We start from the raw sequence: 18,483 nt of genomic DNA, 5'->3' as shown, positions 1-18,483 counted from the left end.
AGAGTAATTTACCCCTACTTAAAGACAGATTGCCCTACATGTAACAGCTACGTACAAAAGAGTTATAAAATTGTCCTTGGTTTTGCAATGATTAATGAAAAACATTAAAATTCTCCAATCGAACAAGGTATGCACGGATTTTTATGTTGGTCAGGTTTTTTTTTTTTTTGTTTGTTTGTTTTTTGTTAAAACAGTGAGAGCAAAATAACTTACTGGAATATAAAGATAAGAGCTGAATGAGCATGCCACTAATGGAGAAAGGGAATATTTTCACAGAACCAGTATTTTTCCCCATCCCATCTTCATTTGATGTCAATCAAAACATATCATTGGCCATTTAGTTTAAAAAAAAATGCAATATGCTTGTGCACATACACCAGTTACTTTATGTACAATAAAGGAATGGGGAAGGGGAAAATGAAAGAATAAAGAAAACAATACTGTAGTAGTCAGGATGTGGTGGAACTAAATTGCAGTTTTCTAATTGAGAATGTATTCTTGGTCTGTAAGAACAGAGTTCTGGAGTAAAGTAACAGGTTCCCTTTTTAGTAGACACCTCCTGTCTGCTGCTGGAACACATCAATCGTATCTTCATCCTCCATTTCCAACTGTGCAGGTGTGTCTGTTTCATTAATTGGCTGCCCGTCAATTCGGAATCTGATCTGCCTCATCGACAAACCCTGTCATTCACAATATGCTTTCATTAGTTTACTAAGTGGCTTAATCTTAAACTGCACCACAGAACCATCCTGCCCCACCACCTTCAAGTTAATATGATCGTTGTTCTCAGTCTTGACTCCTTCCTTGGGCTTTTCATCGGCCATGGTGAGCGCCGGAGTCTCCTCAGCTGCCGCTTCACAAAAGAGGTACCAGGTCCGCACCGAATGAGCACACAAGCAGCTCCAGGAGCGGCAGAAGAAGGAGGCCTGGATTTCTGTTTCATTCTTCATGTCTGGAAAGCTTTCTAAAATTATCTCATTGAAGAGGTTGCTCATTCCTTTGGTTTGGACCTCTATACCTTCCTCTATCCCAATAACTTTTTTTTAAAATTTTTTATTAGCTACATATGACAGTACAATGATCTTGACAATTCATATATTTGAATCAAATGGGGTATAATTTCTCATTTTTCTGATTATACAGGTTGCAGAATCACATTGGTCATACAGTCACCTATATACGTACAGCAATAATAATGTCTATTTTATTCTGCTCCCCTTCCTATTCCCCCTTCCCCTCTCCTCCAATAACTCTTAAATTTGGTCTCTTTATGTTATCCCAAATTTCTTGAATGTTCTGTTTGTGGTTTCTTATCAGCCTTTCAGTGCTGTCTACGCTCTTTTGAGATGATATACTTTGTCTTCATTGTCTGATGTTCTGACTTCTAAGTGTTCCACTCTGCTGGTGATACTCTCATTTGAGTTTTTAATTTGGTTTATTATTTCCTTCATTTCCAGGATTTCTGTGTTTGTGTGTGTGTGTGTGTGTGTGTGTGTGTGTAACCTCTATCTCCCTGTAGAGTTGATCTTTTGCTTCTTGGATTTGTTTATGTAATGCATTGTCAAAGTGATCTTTCATTGTCTGCATTTGCTGTCTAAAGTCCTCCTTAAGACTCTAGATCTTCTGAACCATGTATATCTTGAAATCTTTATCTGAAATTTTTTTCTGCTATAGCTATTAATCTCCTCTATTTTTGAGTTGTCCTGCATTGTTTGTGACCTTTTCTTTCCTTGTTTTTTCATGTTGCTTGCGTTTCTTTCCAGCTCTGTGACTGTTGTGTTTTTATTTTTCTTCTATAAATTTCTGTTGCTCTTGTATAGTACTGAGATCTCTCCTTTGTGATGGGAGACAATGTCTAGAGATGTTGGATTCAGTTACAGTTTAAAATATATTCATTTAAAATATATTCATGAGCATCATCAAAGATATACAGATTCTGGTGGCATATAGAGAACTGAGGGTCAGGTGTAGGACTTTATATTTGGGAAAGATGTGAGGGTATGAGGGTTAATATATCTTAGCTACTTTGGAGGAGAACTCTAATGAAGGGGGTTATTAACAGGAGAATAGACAGGAGGTATTTTAGGGTGGCTAAGTACTTGGGAGGACAACAAGAATCATAGAAACAATCACCTATTTGCCTTTAGTAATTTACACGTAGTAGAAATAGTAACACTTGGGAGGTTGGGAGAGGAAGAGAAGGAGGAAGAAAGGTAAAAAGAAAAGACAAAGATAAAAGAAAGGGAGAACAGATAGAGAAAAAGGAATGAAAAAAGAGGAAAAGAGAGAAGAGAAAGATAAAAAGAAAAAAGGAAAGAAGGAAAAAGAAAAATAAATGCACTCTTAGAATTCTATTTTTTTCTCTTCCAGTAGGTGGTATTGTGCATTCCAGGTGAGTCACTGCCCTCAGGGTGGGGGAAGCAATCTTTGTGAGGCGGCTCTCCCTCCCCTGCCAGTTGCCTCTCCAATCCCAGTCTCTTTGGGGTTGCTCCCGGTCTCTCTCCCGTCACTTCTTCTGCCCACCAGGCCCCAACTACTGGGACTCTTCTCCGCAGCACTGGGTTCACTCTGGGCTTGCGGCACCCTAGCTGCCCTGTGATCCTGATCAACTGAGCGCTATTCTGTATGGGGTAGTCACCTTAGAATATTTAATAATTCTGTTCTATTTCCTATCTTAGTATATAAATTATACTTAAAATATTTTTTAGTAATTTCCCTAGATTTTGCAATATATGTTTAAAACTAATTTCATATACCTTTAAATTAACTCTGCAACACTTCATGTGTATTGGTCAGAGTATTCCGAGTTCCTCCTCCTATCTCTTATGACTTGCATTGTTATTATTTTGTTTGTTCATATGTAGTCTATGGCTGTCATTCATTTCGCTTATTCATGTGCCCAATACATTGCAACTATTATGATTTTAAATAGTTAACTTTTAGAAAATTAAGAATTAGAAAAATAAAAGAATTTGTTTGCCTTTAGTTTTTCCTTCTGTTTTTTTTTTTTTTTTAACTTTATATAGATTCACTTTTTTTTTTCTTTTTTCTTTTTTTTTTGTACCAGGGATTGAACCCAAGGATGTTTTATGACTAGCACTTTTTATTTTTTATTTTGAGACAAGGTTTGGCTAAGTTGCTAAGGCTCACCATGAACTTGTAATCCTCATGCCTCAGCCTACCAAGCTGTTGGGATTACAGGTGTGTAGTACCGTGCCTGGCTAGATTCAAGTTTTTTTTTTTTTTTTTTTTTTTTTTAATTTCATTTATTATTTGTTTTTATATGTGGTGCTAAGAATTGAACCCAGTGCCTCAAACATGCTAGGCAAGGCTTTACCACTGAGCCTCAGCCCCAGCCCACTAGATTCAAGTTTTGTCTCTATCTATCTATGGATATATTCCCCCTTGCTCTGAGGAACTTCTTTAGTTTTATAAATTTTTTTTAATGGCACTGGGAATCCACATACAAGCTAGGCAAGTTCTCTACCACTGAACCAGATTACCAGCCCAATGACTTCTTTCAACATTTCTTTTGTGGCAGGTCTGCTGGTAATGAATTATTTTTTCCTTAACTTTGTCTTTAACTAATATTATCAGATATAGAATTATAGTTTGGTGTTTTTTCTTTCAATACTTCAAATAGTTTTTTGCCATTATATTCTTGCTTTTGTGATCTCTTAACAAGTAAACTGTTTTAATTCTTGTGTACTTTTATTGGTAAGGTGTTCTTTTTTCCCCTGATGACCTCTTTCAAGATTTTCTCCCTTTTTTTTTTTTTCCAGTTTAAATATCATAAGTCTAGGTATATACCTTTTTTTAAAAAAAAGATTCTGAGTTTTCTGGCTTTGTTTTTGTGTGCATGTGCGCTTCCGCATGCACTGGGGAGAAGGAGGAAGGGAAGGAGATAAATATTTGGTGCATATTATTAGTTGTGGAAAATTCTTGCCATTATTACTTTAATACTTGTACTCTTTTTCCTTCTGCTCCTTCTGGAATTCCAGTTACATGTAGGTTACATGAAGTGTTTTGATATTCTTGGATGTTCTATTTTGTTTGTTTTTTGCAGTTCTTTTTTCTCATTACATTTCAGTTTGGGAAATTTTATTGACTTCAAGCTTTTTGATTCTGTCCTTGACTGTTTGTGTAGTTTACAGATAACCTCATAAATAGAAGTAATTATTTCTGTAACTATGTTTTTGATTTTTAGCATTTCCTTTTGATTTTTTTTAGAGTTGTTGCATGTTGCCTACTTTTTATATTATCATCTTTAGAATAATAGTCATAGTTATCATAAATTCCCTGACTGATAATTTAAGAAAATGTTTTTTCCAAGTCTGGTTTTGATGCTTGCTTTGTCTTTTTGGCTTTTGTTTTTACTTGCCTTTCTAGCATGACTTGTAGTTTTTGAAAGCTAAATATGATATATTAGGTAATAGGAATTGAGGTAAGTCTTTATCGTGAAGTTTTAGATTTATCTAGTTAGAAGTTGGACTGTATTTAATGGTTCCTCTAGCAGAAGGTCTCAAAGAGTTTAAATTCCTCTAGTGTCCTTGTTTTTATTTCTTCTGCTATCTTTGGGGTCCCCAAGAACTCTTCACATAGAGTCTTCAGATAAGTACATCCTGGTTGTGACTCTCTGGATCTTGATGTGGCAGTGGCTGTTTCCTCAATTTTCTGGTGGGTTTGAGAATGATTATTAATTTTCAGTTTGCTTAGCTTCTTTCTTATTGAAAGGGTAGGAGGGATGACTTTCAACCTTTTTTTTAACATGTTGGAGGTAAAAATGCTAGTTATCCTTCCCTCCGTGTTTGGCATTTTTATTCTCTTATTTTAGTGATTACTATATCCATTCTTATAATGTTAAATGACAATTTATTCTTCTATACTATGGAAGTAACTTCTAACACTTTTAAATCCCTGGTTTTGTTGCTGTTGTAATTATTTTAGTCTTCTATATTTTAAATTTCCTTTATGTTATTGTTTTATTTATTCGGTGTTTGTATATCTACATATTTACCACTTTTGCTTTTCTTTCCTTTTTACATCTCTAACATTTTTAATATTTTATCTTTTTTGCTTTCCTTTGCTCTTCTCAGAGCAAAACATACTTTGGTTTCTTTTAATGTGGCAAACTCCCAGTCTGATTTATCAGAAGTATCTTTATTTTTTCTTCCTTTTTTTTTTTTAAATTATTTTTTTAGGTGTAGATGGACACAACACAATGCCTTTATTTTTATGTGGTACTGAGGACTGACCCTGGGTCCTGCCCATGCTAGGCAAGCGCTCTATCCCTGGGCCACAATCCCAGCCCTCTTCCTTTTTTTTTTTAATATTTATTTTTTAGTTGAAATTCTTGCTATTGCTTTAACTTCTTGAATCTGTGGTTTGGATTTTTTTTTTTAATCTGTTGAATTCATAGCCATTAAGTTTTCAGATGATTGACTTTTCATTTCTTTGGCATTCCCATTAAACACATTAGATGGTCTTGTGTCTTTTGTGTTTCGTACATTCTTTTCAGTGTTTTTCATATTTTTGTCTCTTGACTTCATTTTGGTTAGTTTCTGTTTAGCTAGTTTTTTTTTTTTTTGGCATTGGAGATTGAACTCAGTGTTCCTTTACTATGAACTATATTCCCAGGCCTTTTTATTTTTTATTTTGAGAAAGAGTCTTGCTAAGGGGTCTTGTTAAGTTGCTGAGGCTGGGCTTGAACTTGTGATCCTCCTGCCTATCTTTTTAAAAATTTTTTTAAGACAATTTTATTTGAGACAGAGTCTTGCTAAGTCACCAAGGCTGGCCTTGAACTTGCCATCCTTCTACCTCAGCCTCCTGAGTCATTGGAATTACAGGCATGTGCCACTGCACCTGGAAGCTGTGTTATATTTTCAAATTCATCCATTGAATTCCTGGTTTTTGTTATTCTCTTTCTCTGTTCTAGGTTATCTATGTGGTTCTTTCTCAAGTTTGGTGTCTAAATGTCTATACATTTTAACGAGGTGTCAGTTTTTCAAGCTGAAGTTTTTTATAGCTGTGAAAATAGTAAATGTCATTGTTTTAAAATCTGTATGTGATGAGTCCAGTATCTGGATTTCATTGGAGTGTTTCTTCTATTTACATATTTATGGTGTTTTATCACTTTACGTGGTCTCTGGGTCTTGTAAATTTAACAATATTCCTTGACACAATTTTCAGTTTAGAATATCTTCCCTTGGAGAGGATTATGGTTACTTCTCTTTCGTCTTTGTCCACTTGTGTCCACATTCAATTCTTGAGGTTTCCTGAGTCATCTAAGTAACTTTAAGCTGGACTACTGTGTTTGGGTGCATTTATTTTGTGTTTTTCCCAAACTGCATGTGGTTTCTCAGAGATACTATCCCTGATAGGCCTTAGACTCCAATTTTGTACCATAGAATGTCAAAGCTTCTGAAGGGCAGCTTAGACTCTCAATCATATCTTTAGGATTGTTAGGATTGTTAGATGTCTCCCAGGGTAAGAGTAGCCTGAGGATGATAGTTACGTCTCTGGGATCCAGCTTTATCTATTATTATATTTTTAGTTTTTAGATACTTTTAAGTTAATTTTCAAATTCATCTTCTTTTTCGTATCCTTTCCAGGATGAATTTTTCCAAATTTATTTAGTATTCTTCAAGTCCACTGGTAACTTTTCAAAAATCTTTTTAACACTTATAGATCACAAAAATGCTAAAATCACAAAAATGCTAAAATGTGATACAGATTATATCCTAATCTAATCATATATTCAAATATTATATGTAAAAATATATATCATATCCAAATAATATATACTATTAAACGTAATATAATAGATACTATTTATTATATATCCAAATACTAATATTTAAATTTATAACTTATAAATATTATATATTAAATACACTTATTTAATATATAAATATTAAGAAATCTATTAAATAATATATTAAATAGTAAATAATATACATCCACATATTATTATTGTGCCCAACTGTTATATATCTAAATATAATTTATATCTAGGTTTCAAATTTATACTCACACTGTATATAATTACTTTTGGTTGCTTTCTTTAGACCTTGTTTTTAAGTAGCTAAGTAACTTATATTTTTTCCACAATTTTTATTGATGCATTATAGTTGTACCTTATGGTTGGATTTGCTATTATATAAAAATTTGTACATGTGCACAATATAACAATATCATTTAATTTGATACTTACATTTTTTTTGTCTTGTTAATATGATAGATAAAGATTTAATCTACTAATTTTTTTATCAGCTTTTTTTTTGGTCACTATGACCAAAAGATCTGAACAATTATAACAACATAATTTTACTTTCTCTTTCAGTAATAATTTCAATTAGAACGAAATATGGGCAGTTGACAATCCCAGGTTTTATACTTACATGATTGGTTGGACAGAAGAGTAAGTCAGTAGAGAACCATTAGTGATAAATAAGTCTGTATATACCATGGATTTTTTTTTTTTTTTTTTTTTTTTTTACCTTGTGAGGTGATTTTTTTTGGATGTATACATTTTTCTCCCCTTTTTTCTCTAGATGTTTTATTTAGTCAGTGTTATTTGTTTACCTTAAGAAAACAATGAGTACAAACTTTGTTTAATCCATTAAACATAATTGTTATAGTGGAAAGGTTTTAGTTAATTTTCCTAGGAGTTTACCAGTTTTCAATGAAATGATGAATTATGTGAGTTTCCCAAATATGGAGATTTTTGATTTTTGAAATGATAGCTTGCATGCTAGTTGTTCAGTAATGTAATTTCTACATACTGTCTGGTGAATATTAGTATTTTTAGTAACTTATTTTTATCTAATTAAGACTTAGTTATTGTAGAAAAATGCTGAGATAGGCATTGCAGTTTTATAATACCGCCTGTTACTTCTGACTCCAACAGTAGTTTGGTGGTTTCCCAAACAGCCTCCCTCATGTCAGATAATTTGCTAGAAGGACTCACAGAGCTCAGTGAATGCTTTTGGTTAGGGTTTATTAAAATGAAAGGATACAGATTAAAATCATCAAAGGAAAGAGAAGCATGGGACAGAGTCTGTGAAAGTTCCAAATGTGGAGCTTCTATCTTGTCATCCTCTCTGTGGAATTGTGGGAGTCTTAATTCCTCTCTGCAAAGATAGGTAGTACCACCCAAAGAGTATTGCTAACAAGGAAAGATCACCTGAGCCTTGGTGTTCAGAATTTTTGTTGATGAGATATGGTTGACTGCCTATATGACTGATCTTTGGGTTTTAGCCCCTCTGAAGGTAGAACTGATAATGAATCCACCAAAGCTCCCAGCATAATCACATTGTTAGATTCTTTGATGTGATCTTTAGGTAAACAAAATTTCCCAGGGAACCATAAAGTTCCTAGTTAAAGGAGACATTCTTCCTAGCAAGCCCTCTCAGGAGACGAGGGTCTTTCCAGGTCTTTCTTTTGGGTAAGGTTAATTCTTTATTACACATAAAGTAAAAGTTGATAACAACAGCATCTCAAATTCTTCTATTAACATTTGACATGTAGCTCTTCAGACATTTTCCTGTGTATACTTCTATTTCTTTTACAAAAGTATGTTGTTACTATACAAGTTTTGTAACCCTTTAAAACATTATAGGCCTAAATATATGTTTAAAAGTTAGAATGTAACCTTATTGTATTATCTATATGGTATTTTTCCCTAAGAGAAATAAAATAGATTTTGATTCATTGAAATTCTTGTTATAATACATGAAATTATGTGTTATAAACACTTTTGCCATAATACTGAACAAGTCACTTTAGTATTTACTGTTTTTGCTTAGAAAAACCTTATCAAGATAACATCTGTGTTTAATTAATATCAAAAACATTCAAATGACTTATAATGAAAAATAGTAATTTCTTGATTCATTGATCTCTATTCTGCATTCTCCAAAGGGAAACAAATTTGAAATATATAAATTTTTAAGTTTTTTGGCTCTTATATTCCTAATAAGTTTCTACTCTTAATTTTGATTTGATACTTTTACTTTTGTATTAATCTTGTTAACATGATAGGTAAAGGTTTGGTTTACTTACCGTTTTAGTTAGCTTTTTTTAATCTATGTGAGCAAAAGACCTGACAAGAACAATATAGGGGAGGAAAGTTTATTTTGGCTCATGGTTTCAGAATTCAGTCTGTGGCTGGCCAACTTAATAGCTCTGGGCCCACGGTGAGGCAGAACATAATGGTGGAAGGATATGACAAAGGAAAGCGGCTTAGGACAAGGCAATCTGGAAGCAAAGAGAGAGCTCCTTCTCACCAGGAACAAAATATAAACCATAAAGGCACGCCCCCAATGATCTACTTCTTCCAGCCACACCCTCCCTACCTACATTTATTGCCCAGTTAACCCGTATCAGTGTATCAATCCACTGATTAAGACGCTCAGTTATTTCACCTAAAGTTTTCTTGCATTGTCTCACACATGAACTTTTAAAGGATGCCTCATTGCTAAACCCTAACATTTATAGTCATATCTTTTCTCCTTGTACCTTATGACAGTTCCAGTTTCTTATTGGATACCTTACCAAGAGATACACTTTATTTCTTCTCCAGCAACTAATATTATATTTGTGGATTTACACTTTTATTATGAAGATATTGATACCTCTATTCTTCTCTTTACCAACTTTGATCTTTCAGTCTCTTTAAAGTATTATGTCCTTTTTAATATCTAGGATGTTAACATTTACATTTTTATCTGCAACTATAAGTTCATTTGTTTTGTTATAAAGTAATTTGATTATCAAAGTTAAAATAATTAGTTTCTACATTATTAGGGCCATGTAGATATTTTTTACTCTGTAGCCAAGTAGTGTATGATGATTAATGTATTCAACATTGTATAACTTTTTGCCTTTCCAGAAAATTTCAGTAGGCTTTAGTGCTTATCTCCTATCTGACTTCTTTGTTTCTTTGAGTTTGTAAGATAGTACTGTTTCATAGTCTATCCTCCATTCCTCTTGACTTCCAGATTCTTCCTAGTGCTTTCTGCCTCATTTCAGTCTAGGTGGATTTTTTTCTTAGTTTTGATGCATAGTTGCTATTTAGCACTTATTTTCTTACTCTTTGGCTCCACTGTTTCTTGGATTTTGTGTCTTACTGTTTCTTTCATATTTTTATTTTCCTGGATAATATTTTGTAATTTCATATGTGGGAGTTAATTTTCTTTTTCTTTGCCTGTGTGAAAATGTTATATCCTATGCTTGCTTGCTAGTTTGGCAGAATAGGGAATGATTTTTTTTTTTTTTCAGCACTTCAATGATTTTTTTCTAGAAATTTTTTTCTAGAAAACTTGCTAATGACAAGTTTTCTAACTTGATTCTCAGTTCTTTGTGAATGAACTTTTTATTTCCTCTTAGAGTTTTGTAGGATCTTTTTATTCTTATTGATTTTTACATACAGGCAAATCTTTATTTGTTCATTGTACTGAACTCTCACAGTCCTGTTTGAAGATTTGTTTCAGTTAGCTTTGTATTATTTTCTTATTTATTTTATTAATTCTCCAGTTTCTTCTCTCCTTGAACTTTTAATTGGATGTTGGATTGATCACCTGAGTTTTTGTTTTCGTATTTTCTTTGTCTCTTTGTTTTACCCTTTTGGGAATATTTTTTTTTTGGATTTGTCTCCTTTAAAATTTAATTTGAAAGATAATCAAAGTCTTTTTATTGTTTTTCATATAATTTCATTTTGTTTTTATATCATTTCATTACTTTATATGCTTAAGTACATCAATTTAAAGATATAAATTCGTTGCATATGTTTTGAATTTTTCAAATATTGAAATAATCACTGAGTTTGGAAAAGTCAGATATATAGGATAAGGATTTTTTTTTTCTGATATCTTTCACCTGAATACTTTACTGTGTATTTCTTACAAACCAATACCTTCTTCCACATAATCACAACACAACCATAAGATTTAAGAAATTAAAGCTGGTCCATGGTGGTGCATGCTTGTAATTCCAACTACTCAGGAAGCTGAGACCAGGTGAATCACAAATTTAGGGTCAGCCTAGATAATTTAGTGACACCTTGTCTGGGGAAAAAAAAAAAAAGAATAAAATGAAATAAAGTAAAATAAAAAGGTCTGGGGATATAGCTCAATGGTAGAGTACTCTGGATTGAATCCCCAGCACCATGAAAAAAAAATGTTGATTTATAATCTGTACAGGCTTATTTTATTGAGCAGGATATATTCTGTTAATTTCATTATTTTGATGCTCAAACTGTTCTAATTTAAACAGGAGACACCCTTTTGATATCACTTTTCTGTATCTGTGTGATAGCACTTCATTCGTTAGAGAACTTCCTTGCTTTTCTGGCACGACACAATGTTCCAGGCTTATCTTGTACTTTCCTGCCTACCTCTGGAATGGATCATTTTCCCCCAGATTCCTGATTGCTTTTTGTAGAAAGTGATATTTATTAAATCTTTGCATTAGGTTTGCTCATTGCCACTGGAGTGTCACTGATTTAAGGTCAATTTAATGGACAGAAGTAGTGTGTGTGTTCTGTGAATGAATATGTGTGTATATGTGTATATATATCTATGTATGTATATATGTGTGTGTGTATATATATGTATAATATGTGTGTATATATGTGTGTATATATATAATATGTGTGTATATATATATAAACATACACATATATGCATATAGACGTTTATATCTGTGTATTGGAACTATAGATTCACACTGATAATTTCTTACAGTTGAATATCACAAGATTGAATCTGGCTTTTTCCTTTTATATGTTCGTAACCCTCTTCTCTGTCTTAGAAAAGCTTGAAAAACATGGCTTCTACTGTCCTTAATGTATTTGTTTATTCCATCAGTTTTCCTGGATATAACATAACACCCTCTTCATTTACTTTAGCTCTGACTCTTTATTCTAGGAGTTATTTTTTAGTTATCATAGTCTTTCATGACAAACTATTGTCTGCTTATATTTGATAACAAATAACTAGTAAATAAAAAGCTATTGAGTCGTGTCCTCCCAGCCTACTCCCCAAGGACTTAGAGTATTATTTTGGAATTAGCAGGTCATAAACTGCCTGGTCCTGTGAGTAACTTATAAATTTCTCAGTAATTGTTCTGCGAAACCAGCAATAATCTATAATTCTATTAGCTATAAATTTCCTCAAACTGGTTTGTTTATTGTTTTGTAGTTTAAATGTTAGGTTTTTGCTTCAAGAGAAAAATGCATAGCTTTTAAAACAGTTTGTCTTATTGAATTACTCTAGTTGATTATGGCTCTCAGCGCTTCTATATAGAGATTAATTCTTCTATTTTTAGCCCTGCATTATATATGAGCCCTTTTGTAATCTGTTTTTGGTCTTTGGGGATTCTATAGAGCAATTTGATAAGCTGATAAAGGCAGAAGCCTTCATAAGAAAGCTATGCATCCATTTTCAGAAACTTGTTGAAATTCCTTCCTGGCTCCCTTACCATATTTGGATGTTTTCAGCTGTAAATAGAAATTTTGTCTAAATTTTACTTAAAAGTTATGATAGAACTACTTCATGTAATAAATCTAAAGATATGGTACCTTTACAACCTTATAGATCTAAATTTAGTTATTTAGGTATGGCTAATCTGCAGTTGAGCTAAATTTAGTAGTTTGAGAATTTAGCCATGATTTTCATCTTTGTTCACTTCCACCTGAATCATAACTGCTGGTTTTTTTTTTGTTGTTGTTTGTTTGTTCTGTTTTTTTCTCAAACAGCAGTTTAGGCACAACATATTAAAAGTTTAGTTAAGGAAGACATTCCTTCTTTTTCCTGGAATGAGAGTGGTGCTGGGAATTGAACCCAAGGCCTCACATTCTAATCACATCCTCTTAGTAGCTCTGCTACTGAGCTACACCTAGTCCTGTGTTTTTGTTTTAAAGGTCAAATAAAACTTAGGAGGAAGGTAGGAATTCATTTATTCCATGTCTATTTGAAAACTGCTCACTGTGGGTATGTATGAATTGAAGTAAATGTAAATGGACTATCTCTAAACCTTTGCCTCTTTGAACAGCAGCATTAGATATCCTTGCCCTTACTTAATCAAAATCTACATTTAAACATGGTTCTCCAGATGACATGATCATACTTCAGAGAAATGCTGGCTTAGGCTAGTTAAAATTTAACTTCCTGTGACTTAGAGAAGCTTGACTTATAAAAGTACTGTGTTTCAGAATATAAATCTAGTTTAGTTTCTGTGAGAGCAAAAGGAAAGGGACAGATAGTACAGGAATGATGGTTGGTTTGACAAGTAATGTGTTTTTATACTTCCTTTCCTTAGTTTTTTGGTTATAGCTGTATAAATATATTTTATTATTTTCTTATTATTTTTTAGGAAAACATATTAATGGAGTATGGCTAATCTGCCATCTGGAATAGAAAATCTGTTATTCCCTTTTTAAAAAACATTGAGCCGTATAAAATATTAATGATATACGTATGTGGTGTGTTATAATCCCAAATCTCATTCTTAAAGAATGAAAAATAGATAACTTATTAATCTTTGTTTTAGGGTATTTTCATTTTCTTTTTTTTCTATAGTGGTATCAATACAAATTTAATAGTTCAGAACAATATATATTTATTGTTTCTGTGGTTTTTGAGTATGGGCTTGTTTAGTTGGATCTTTTATAAATCTGTACTGAAGGTATTGATTAGGGTTGGCTTCTCATCTGGGGCTCTAGTGGGGAAAGATCTGTTTCTAAGTTCATGTGATTGCTGACTTCCTCAATTACTGTTCATTGTTGGATTGAGGAACTCAGCCAGAGGCCTCCCCTCATTACTTGCTTGTGGCCTTCTCCATGGGCCAGTGTACAAACTGTAGCAGTGTATATTTTCAAAGCTAGAAGGGAAAGAGACTCCTAGCAAGATGGGCATTACAATTTTTCTTAATCACATGTAGTCCATCATTTTTGTCATATTCTATTGGATAGAAGTCAGTCACAGGTCACATTCCCACTCAAGGAGAAGGAATTACAAAATGATGTGAATATGGGATGGGGGTGGTAACCAGGGGACCACTATAGAGTCTCTCTGCCACAAAGAGTGTACATCTGATTTTAAGAACGTAATGGAATGAGTTACATGTTTTATTTCTTTTGAGGCTCTCACTTAAAAGCTGTACTGTGTTCTGTACTAAGATAATAAATTTGTTGATATAGTCAGATATTGAAATCATTAAGACAGGTCATGATGATGTTTATGTTGTGTTAACTAATGTTGGTAATCAGATTTAAATAGTTTTAATTTGTTAATATTATTTATAGTATTTTGTGAATTAGATTTTAGACATTTCTTTTTTTCCCTCCCCTTTTTTAGTTGACTATATTGTGGAGTATGATTATGATGCTGTGCATGATGATGAATTAACTATTCGAGTTGGGGAAATCATCAGAAATGTGAAAAAACTACAGGAGGAAGGATGGCTAGAAGGAGAACTAAATGGGAGAAGAGGAATGTTTCCTGATAATTTTGTTAAGGTAAGTATTCTCATTTAAATTTCAAGCTGTTGCTTCATAGAATTTTATTTTCAATGTTAGATACTTAAAATAATACCTAAAATGAAAATGTTTTCAATCAATTTTTACTGTAGAATTTAAGAAAATAGAGGATTAGATACTTCTATAATGGATTTTATTATTGCTTTAGTGACCTGCTGGATAATAACACTGTATATATATATGTGTTTATGTGCTTGTATATGTTTGTAGGTTTGTGTATACCTGTGTGAGTCAGCCTTATTTCACTGTGATAAAATACCTGAGAAAATCAACTTAAAGGAGGAAAGATTTATTTTAGCTCATGGTTTGAGAGGTTTCAATTTATGATTGGTTGACTCCATTGCTTTTAGGTCTTTATTGAGGCAGAGCATCATGGTAGGGAGTATGCAGTGGAGCAAAGCTGCTCAGCTCATGGTGGTCAGGAAGCAATCAGAAGAAGGGGTGGGGACAAACTATAACCCTCCAAGAGCATGCCCCCAGTAACCTACTTTATTCAGCTAGTCCCCATCTCCTAAAGTTTCTGCCACCTCCCAATAGCCTATTAAAAAACTGTGAATTCATCAATGTATTAATTTATTGATGAGGTTAGAGTCTTTTTGATCTATTCATGTCCACAGGCCCCACTTGTGAACACTGCTGCATTGGGGAACCAAGCTTTGAGCACATGAGCTTTTGAAGAACATTTCAGATCCAAATTGTAACACTATGTATTTTTAAAAAATAAATAATAATTTGTATCTGGGTGGCACTTTGTAATTTATTAAGTAGCTTTGCTATACACATTCTCATTTAGCCTATAGTAGTCTTGTGATGTAGGGAAGATAATAATCTCATTTTAAATATGGTTACATTCAGAATGAAAGTTAAATGATTTGTCTACTGTTGGATAGCTAATGACATCCAGCATCTTAACAACAACAACAACAACAACAAAATAAATAAGATTAAGGAGAAAGCCTTAAATTATAATTTACTACCCACTTTAAACTTTCCTAAATGCATGTGTTATTTTATAAATATATAATTGTGGACAGTAGAACTAGTCTCCCTATTATTTCAGGTAGTTTTACTGAAGAACAGTGATAATCATATTTGGCTTAGAAGATGAAAGGAAAGGTCAAATCATTTTTGTGGCCTATTGTGAAAAATTTTAAATACTATAAATTTGATTTGTGCTGGGTGCAGTAGCATACAGTTGTAATCCCAACAGTTTGGAGGGTAAGGTAGGAGGATCACAAGTTCACAGCCAGCCTCAGCAATGGTGAAGTGCTAAGCAATTCAGTGAGACCCTGTCTCTAAATCGAATACAAAATAGGGCTGGGGATGTGGCTCAGTTGATTAAGTGCCCCCGAGTTCAATTCCCAGTACCCTTCATCCCCTCCCAAAATTTTGTTTTATGATGAACATGTCCAATTCATTGCCCTTTTGCAATGTTAGTTTTTCTTCTAATTTTAAAGGTATTTCACAATAAGTATAGGACAAGGATCCATGAACTTAATGTATGGAATATTATTATTTTTGTCATTTTTGCTTCAGTGTTACTTTGTAATAAAGAGAACATTACAGATAAAGTTGATTTCTCATTACTTTCCTCTTTAGAAACACCTGTATTCTGAAATTGTATTATATATCCATCCAGTTTATGGTTTTATACCTATTGCCTGTACACAAACAAGTAATATTTTATGTGATTTAGATATTTATATAATTATTGTTGATGTGCAACTTTTCTTAATATTTGTGGTTTTGATATGGATATGTAATGTAATTATTTCTGCTGCAATGGGTTTTATATCACTAGTTAGCTCATAGTGATTAGTAGAGCATGATAGGATAGGGAAAAGTGTCGTTAAAATAGTTTTTAAGTAAGAAGAACAGTAATAAAGATTGTAGAATTCACATTTTATCAAGAAAAGGCAAGATTCTCAGCTTGGGTGCTTGGGGTTCATTTAGCATAACCCACCCATCCAGCTGTTTGTCTGCCTTTCTTATCATATCTTTCTAAGAGATCATTGTACCTGGGCATTTTCTTCAAAGTTACAGTCTTGGCATTGTGAAACTTTTAAATCTTGCCACTCACCTCTGCTCTTGTCTACATTGAGTGTTCACCAGCTAACCTTCCCACTTAATGGATTTTTATACATTTTTAATAGCTCCTGAATAATCCTTTATGTATGACTACTTGAGCAGTCTAAATTATTGTCCATCTTCTGAGTTTCAATTATTGTTACATTTTACATTTTTAGTGCTGAGGTTCCAAAGTTCTATAATTTGCCCAAAGTCACACTGGTAAGGACTTAGTAGTAGTTAGCTTTATTATAGGCAAATGTCAGATTTTTTTAAAAATGAGAAATGTATTTTTGCTATGTGCTGGTTATTAGAGAAATATGATCATTTTGTGATATCCTTTATGCTTTTGCGGATGTAAGGACAAAGTGATATGAAATTCTTCAGTAGCACCAATGTAGTTGAAAAATATTAAAATTACAAAATTTAAATTTCTTTCAGAAAGGCACATGACGTAAGGAGATATCAAACACTAAAGATGGAATAGAAATATGTGAAAAAAAAGTCAAAATAATATAAGTACAAAAAGAATCAGGGTTTGAACTGCACAGTTGTTTGTAGATAACTTTGTAGAATGTTTCATTTATGGCCTTCTACTATCCCCACTCCTAGAAATTCTCCTCAAAAACAAGTTTTTATTATACAAGTTGAGGAAATTAGAATCAGAATAGGTGAGTTTATATTGTGATACTAAAATTAGTACCACATGTGGAATAATAATATAAAATGACAGTGGTGGAATAATAGAATGAGAGTATGATCTTTTCATGCTGTTTTTTTGTGATATAGCTAGCCAAAACTCTGGGCAGCTTTTCATGTGTTAGCACAACCTCCTGGAGCTACTTCAATCTTATGGAAATTTCTTATCAAGTTGTACTTCTTTGATAAAGTAGGGCAAGATAACATGAAGAATTAGATTCCAATTTTAAGTGCTTCCCTGTGGAAGTGGTGTATTAATTTTCTTTGTATTTCATTGGCCGGAGCAATGGTATAGTCTTTGGTCTTGTTCCATCAAGAGGGGCAAGAAAATATGATCTTATTATGTGTCCAGAATGACAGTAGAATTAGAAACACTAGGTGAGCACTAGTAATGTCTACTGTACCAGATACATGCATTAATTGATATTTATGAAGTCTTCATCATTAGTGCTATGTAATGAAGTCGATGTTTTCTTTATTTTATTGCCTAAGGTTAAGAGAAGATCCTAGAATGTTTAGAATAAGGTAGTGATATTGGAACAAAAAGTGTTAATATATATAGAAAAGAGTGTTAATATAGAGAAGATATCAGTAATCTGATTTAAAAAATAGACATTTCTCAAAAGAAGTCATAATAGATAGTCAGCTATTTGAAAAAAATGCTCAGTATCACTAATCAGCACAGATATACAAATCAAGGTTGTTATCAATAAGACCAAGATAACAAGTGATGGCAAGGATGTAGGTGGGAGTATAAATTTCTATAGCCAAACAATATGGAGATTACTCAAAAAGTTAAAAATAGAACTACTAGCAATCCCACCACTGGGTATGTATCCAGAATAAGTAAAATTAGTGTGTTAAAGAGATGTCCACATTCCCTCCCTTCCTCCCTCCCTCTCTCTTTCTCTCTCTCTCTCTCAGTCTCTCTCTCTGTTCTTAAGATTGAATCCAGGGGCACTTAACTACTGAACCACATCCCTAGTTCTTTTTTATATAAAATTTTATTTAGAGACAAGAGTCTCACTGAATTGCTTAGGTCCTCAATAAGATGCTGAGGATGACTTTGAACTTCTGCCCCATTCTCCTGAGCTGCTGAGCTTATAGGCCTGCGCCACCGTACCTGGCACATTCCCGTTTTCATTAGAGTATTTTTCAACATAGCCAAGAAATGGAGT

General features: G+C 33.0%; 1 protein-coding gene and 1 pseudogene across 2 annotated transcripts in view; one reads left to right on the top strand and one right to left on the bottom strand.

Moving 5' to 3' along the window:
• Nucleotides 1–18,483, top strand: part of Cd2ap (CD2 associated protein) — a 112,096-nt gene that overhangs the window by 19,786 nt on the left and 73,827 nt on the right. For both annotated transcript variants that reach the window (XM_076858611.2, XM_076858610.2), the window contains exon 2: nucleotides 14,358–14,518. In XM_076858611.2, the coding sequence (XP_076714726.1) occupies nucleotides 14,358–14,518 (161 nt within the window). The remainder of the gene's footprint in view (nucleotides 1–14,357; nucleotides 14,519–18,483) is intronic.
• LOC143402566 (small ubiquitin-related modifier 2 pseudogene) lies at nucleotides 546–824 on the bottom strand (annotated as a pseudogene).

This window comes from Callospermophilus lateralis, chromosome 6, assembly GCF_048772815.1.
Source record: "Callospermophilus lateralis isolate mCalLat2 chromosome 6, mCalLat2.hap1, whole genome shotgun sequence".
Lineage (NCBI taxonomy): Eukaryota > Metazoa > Chordata > Mammalia > Rodentia > Sciuridae > Callospermophilus > Callospermophilus lateralis.
The sequence above is the reverse complement of the archived record's forward strand: the minus strand, read 5'-3'. Positions and strand labels throughout refer to the sequence as shown.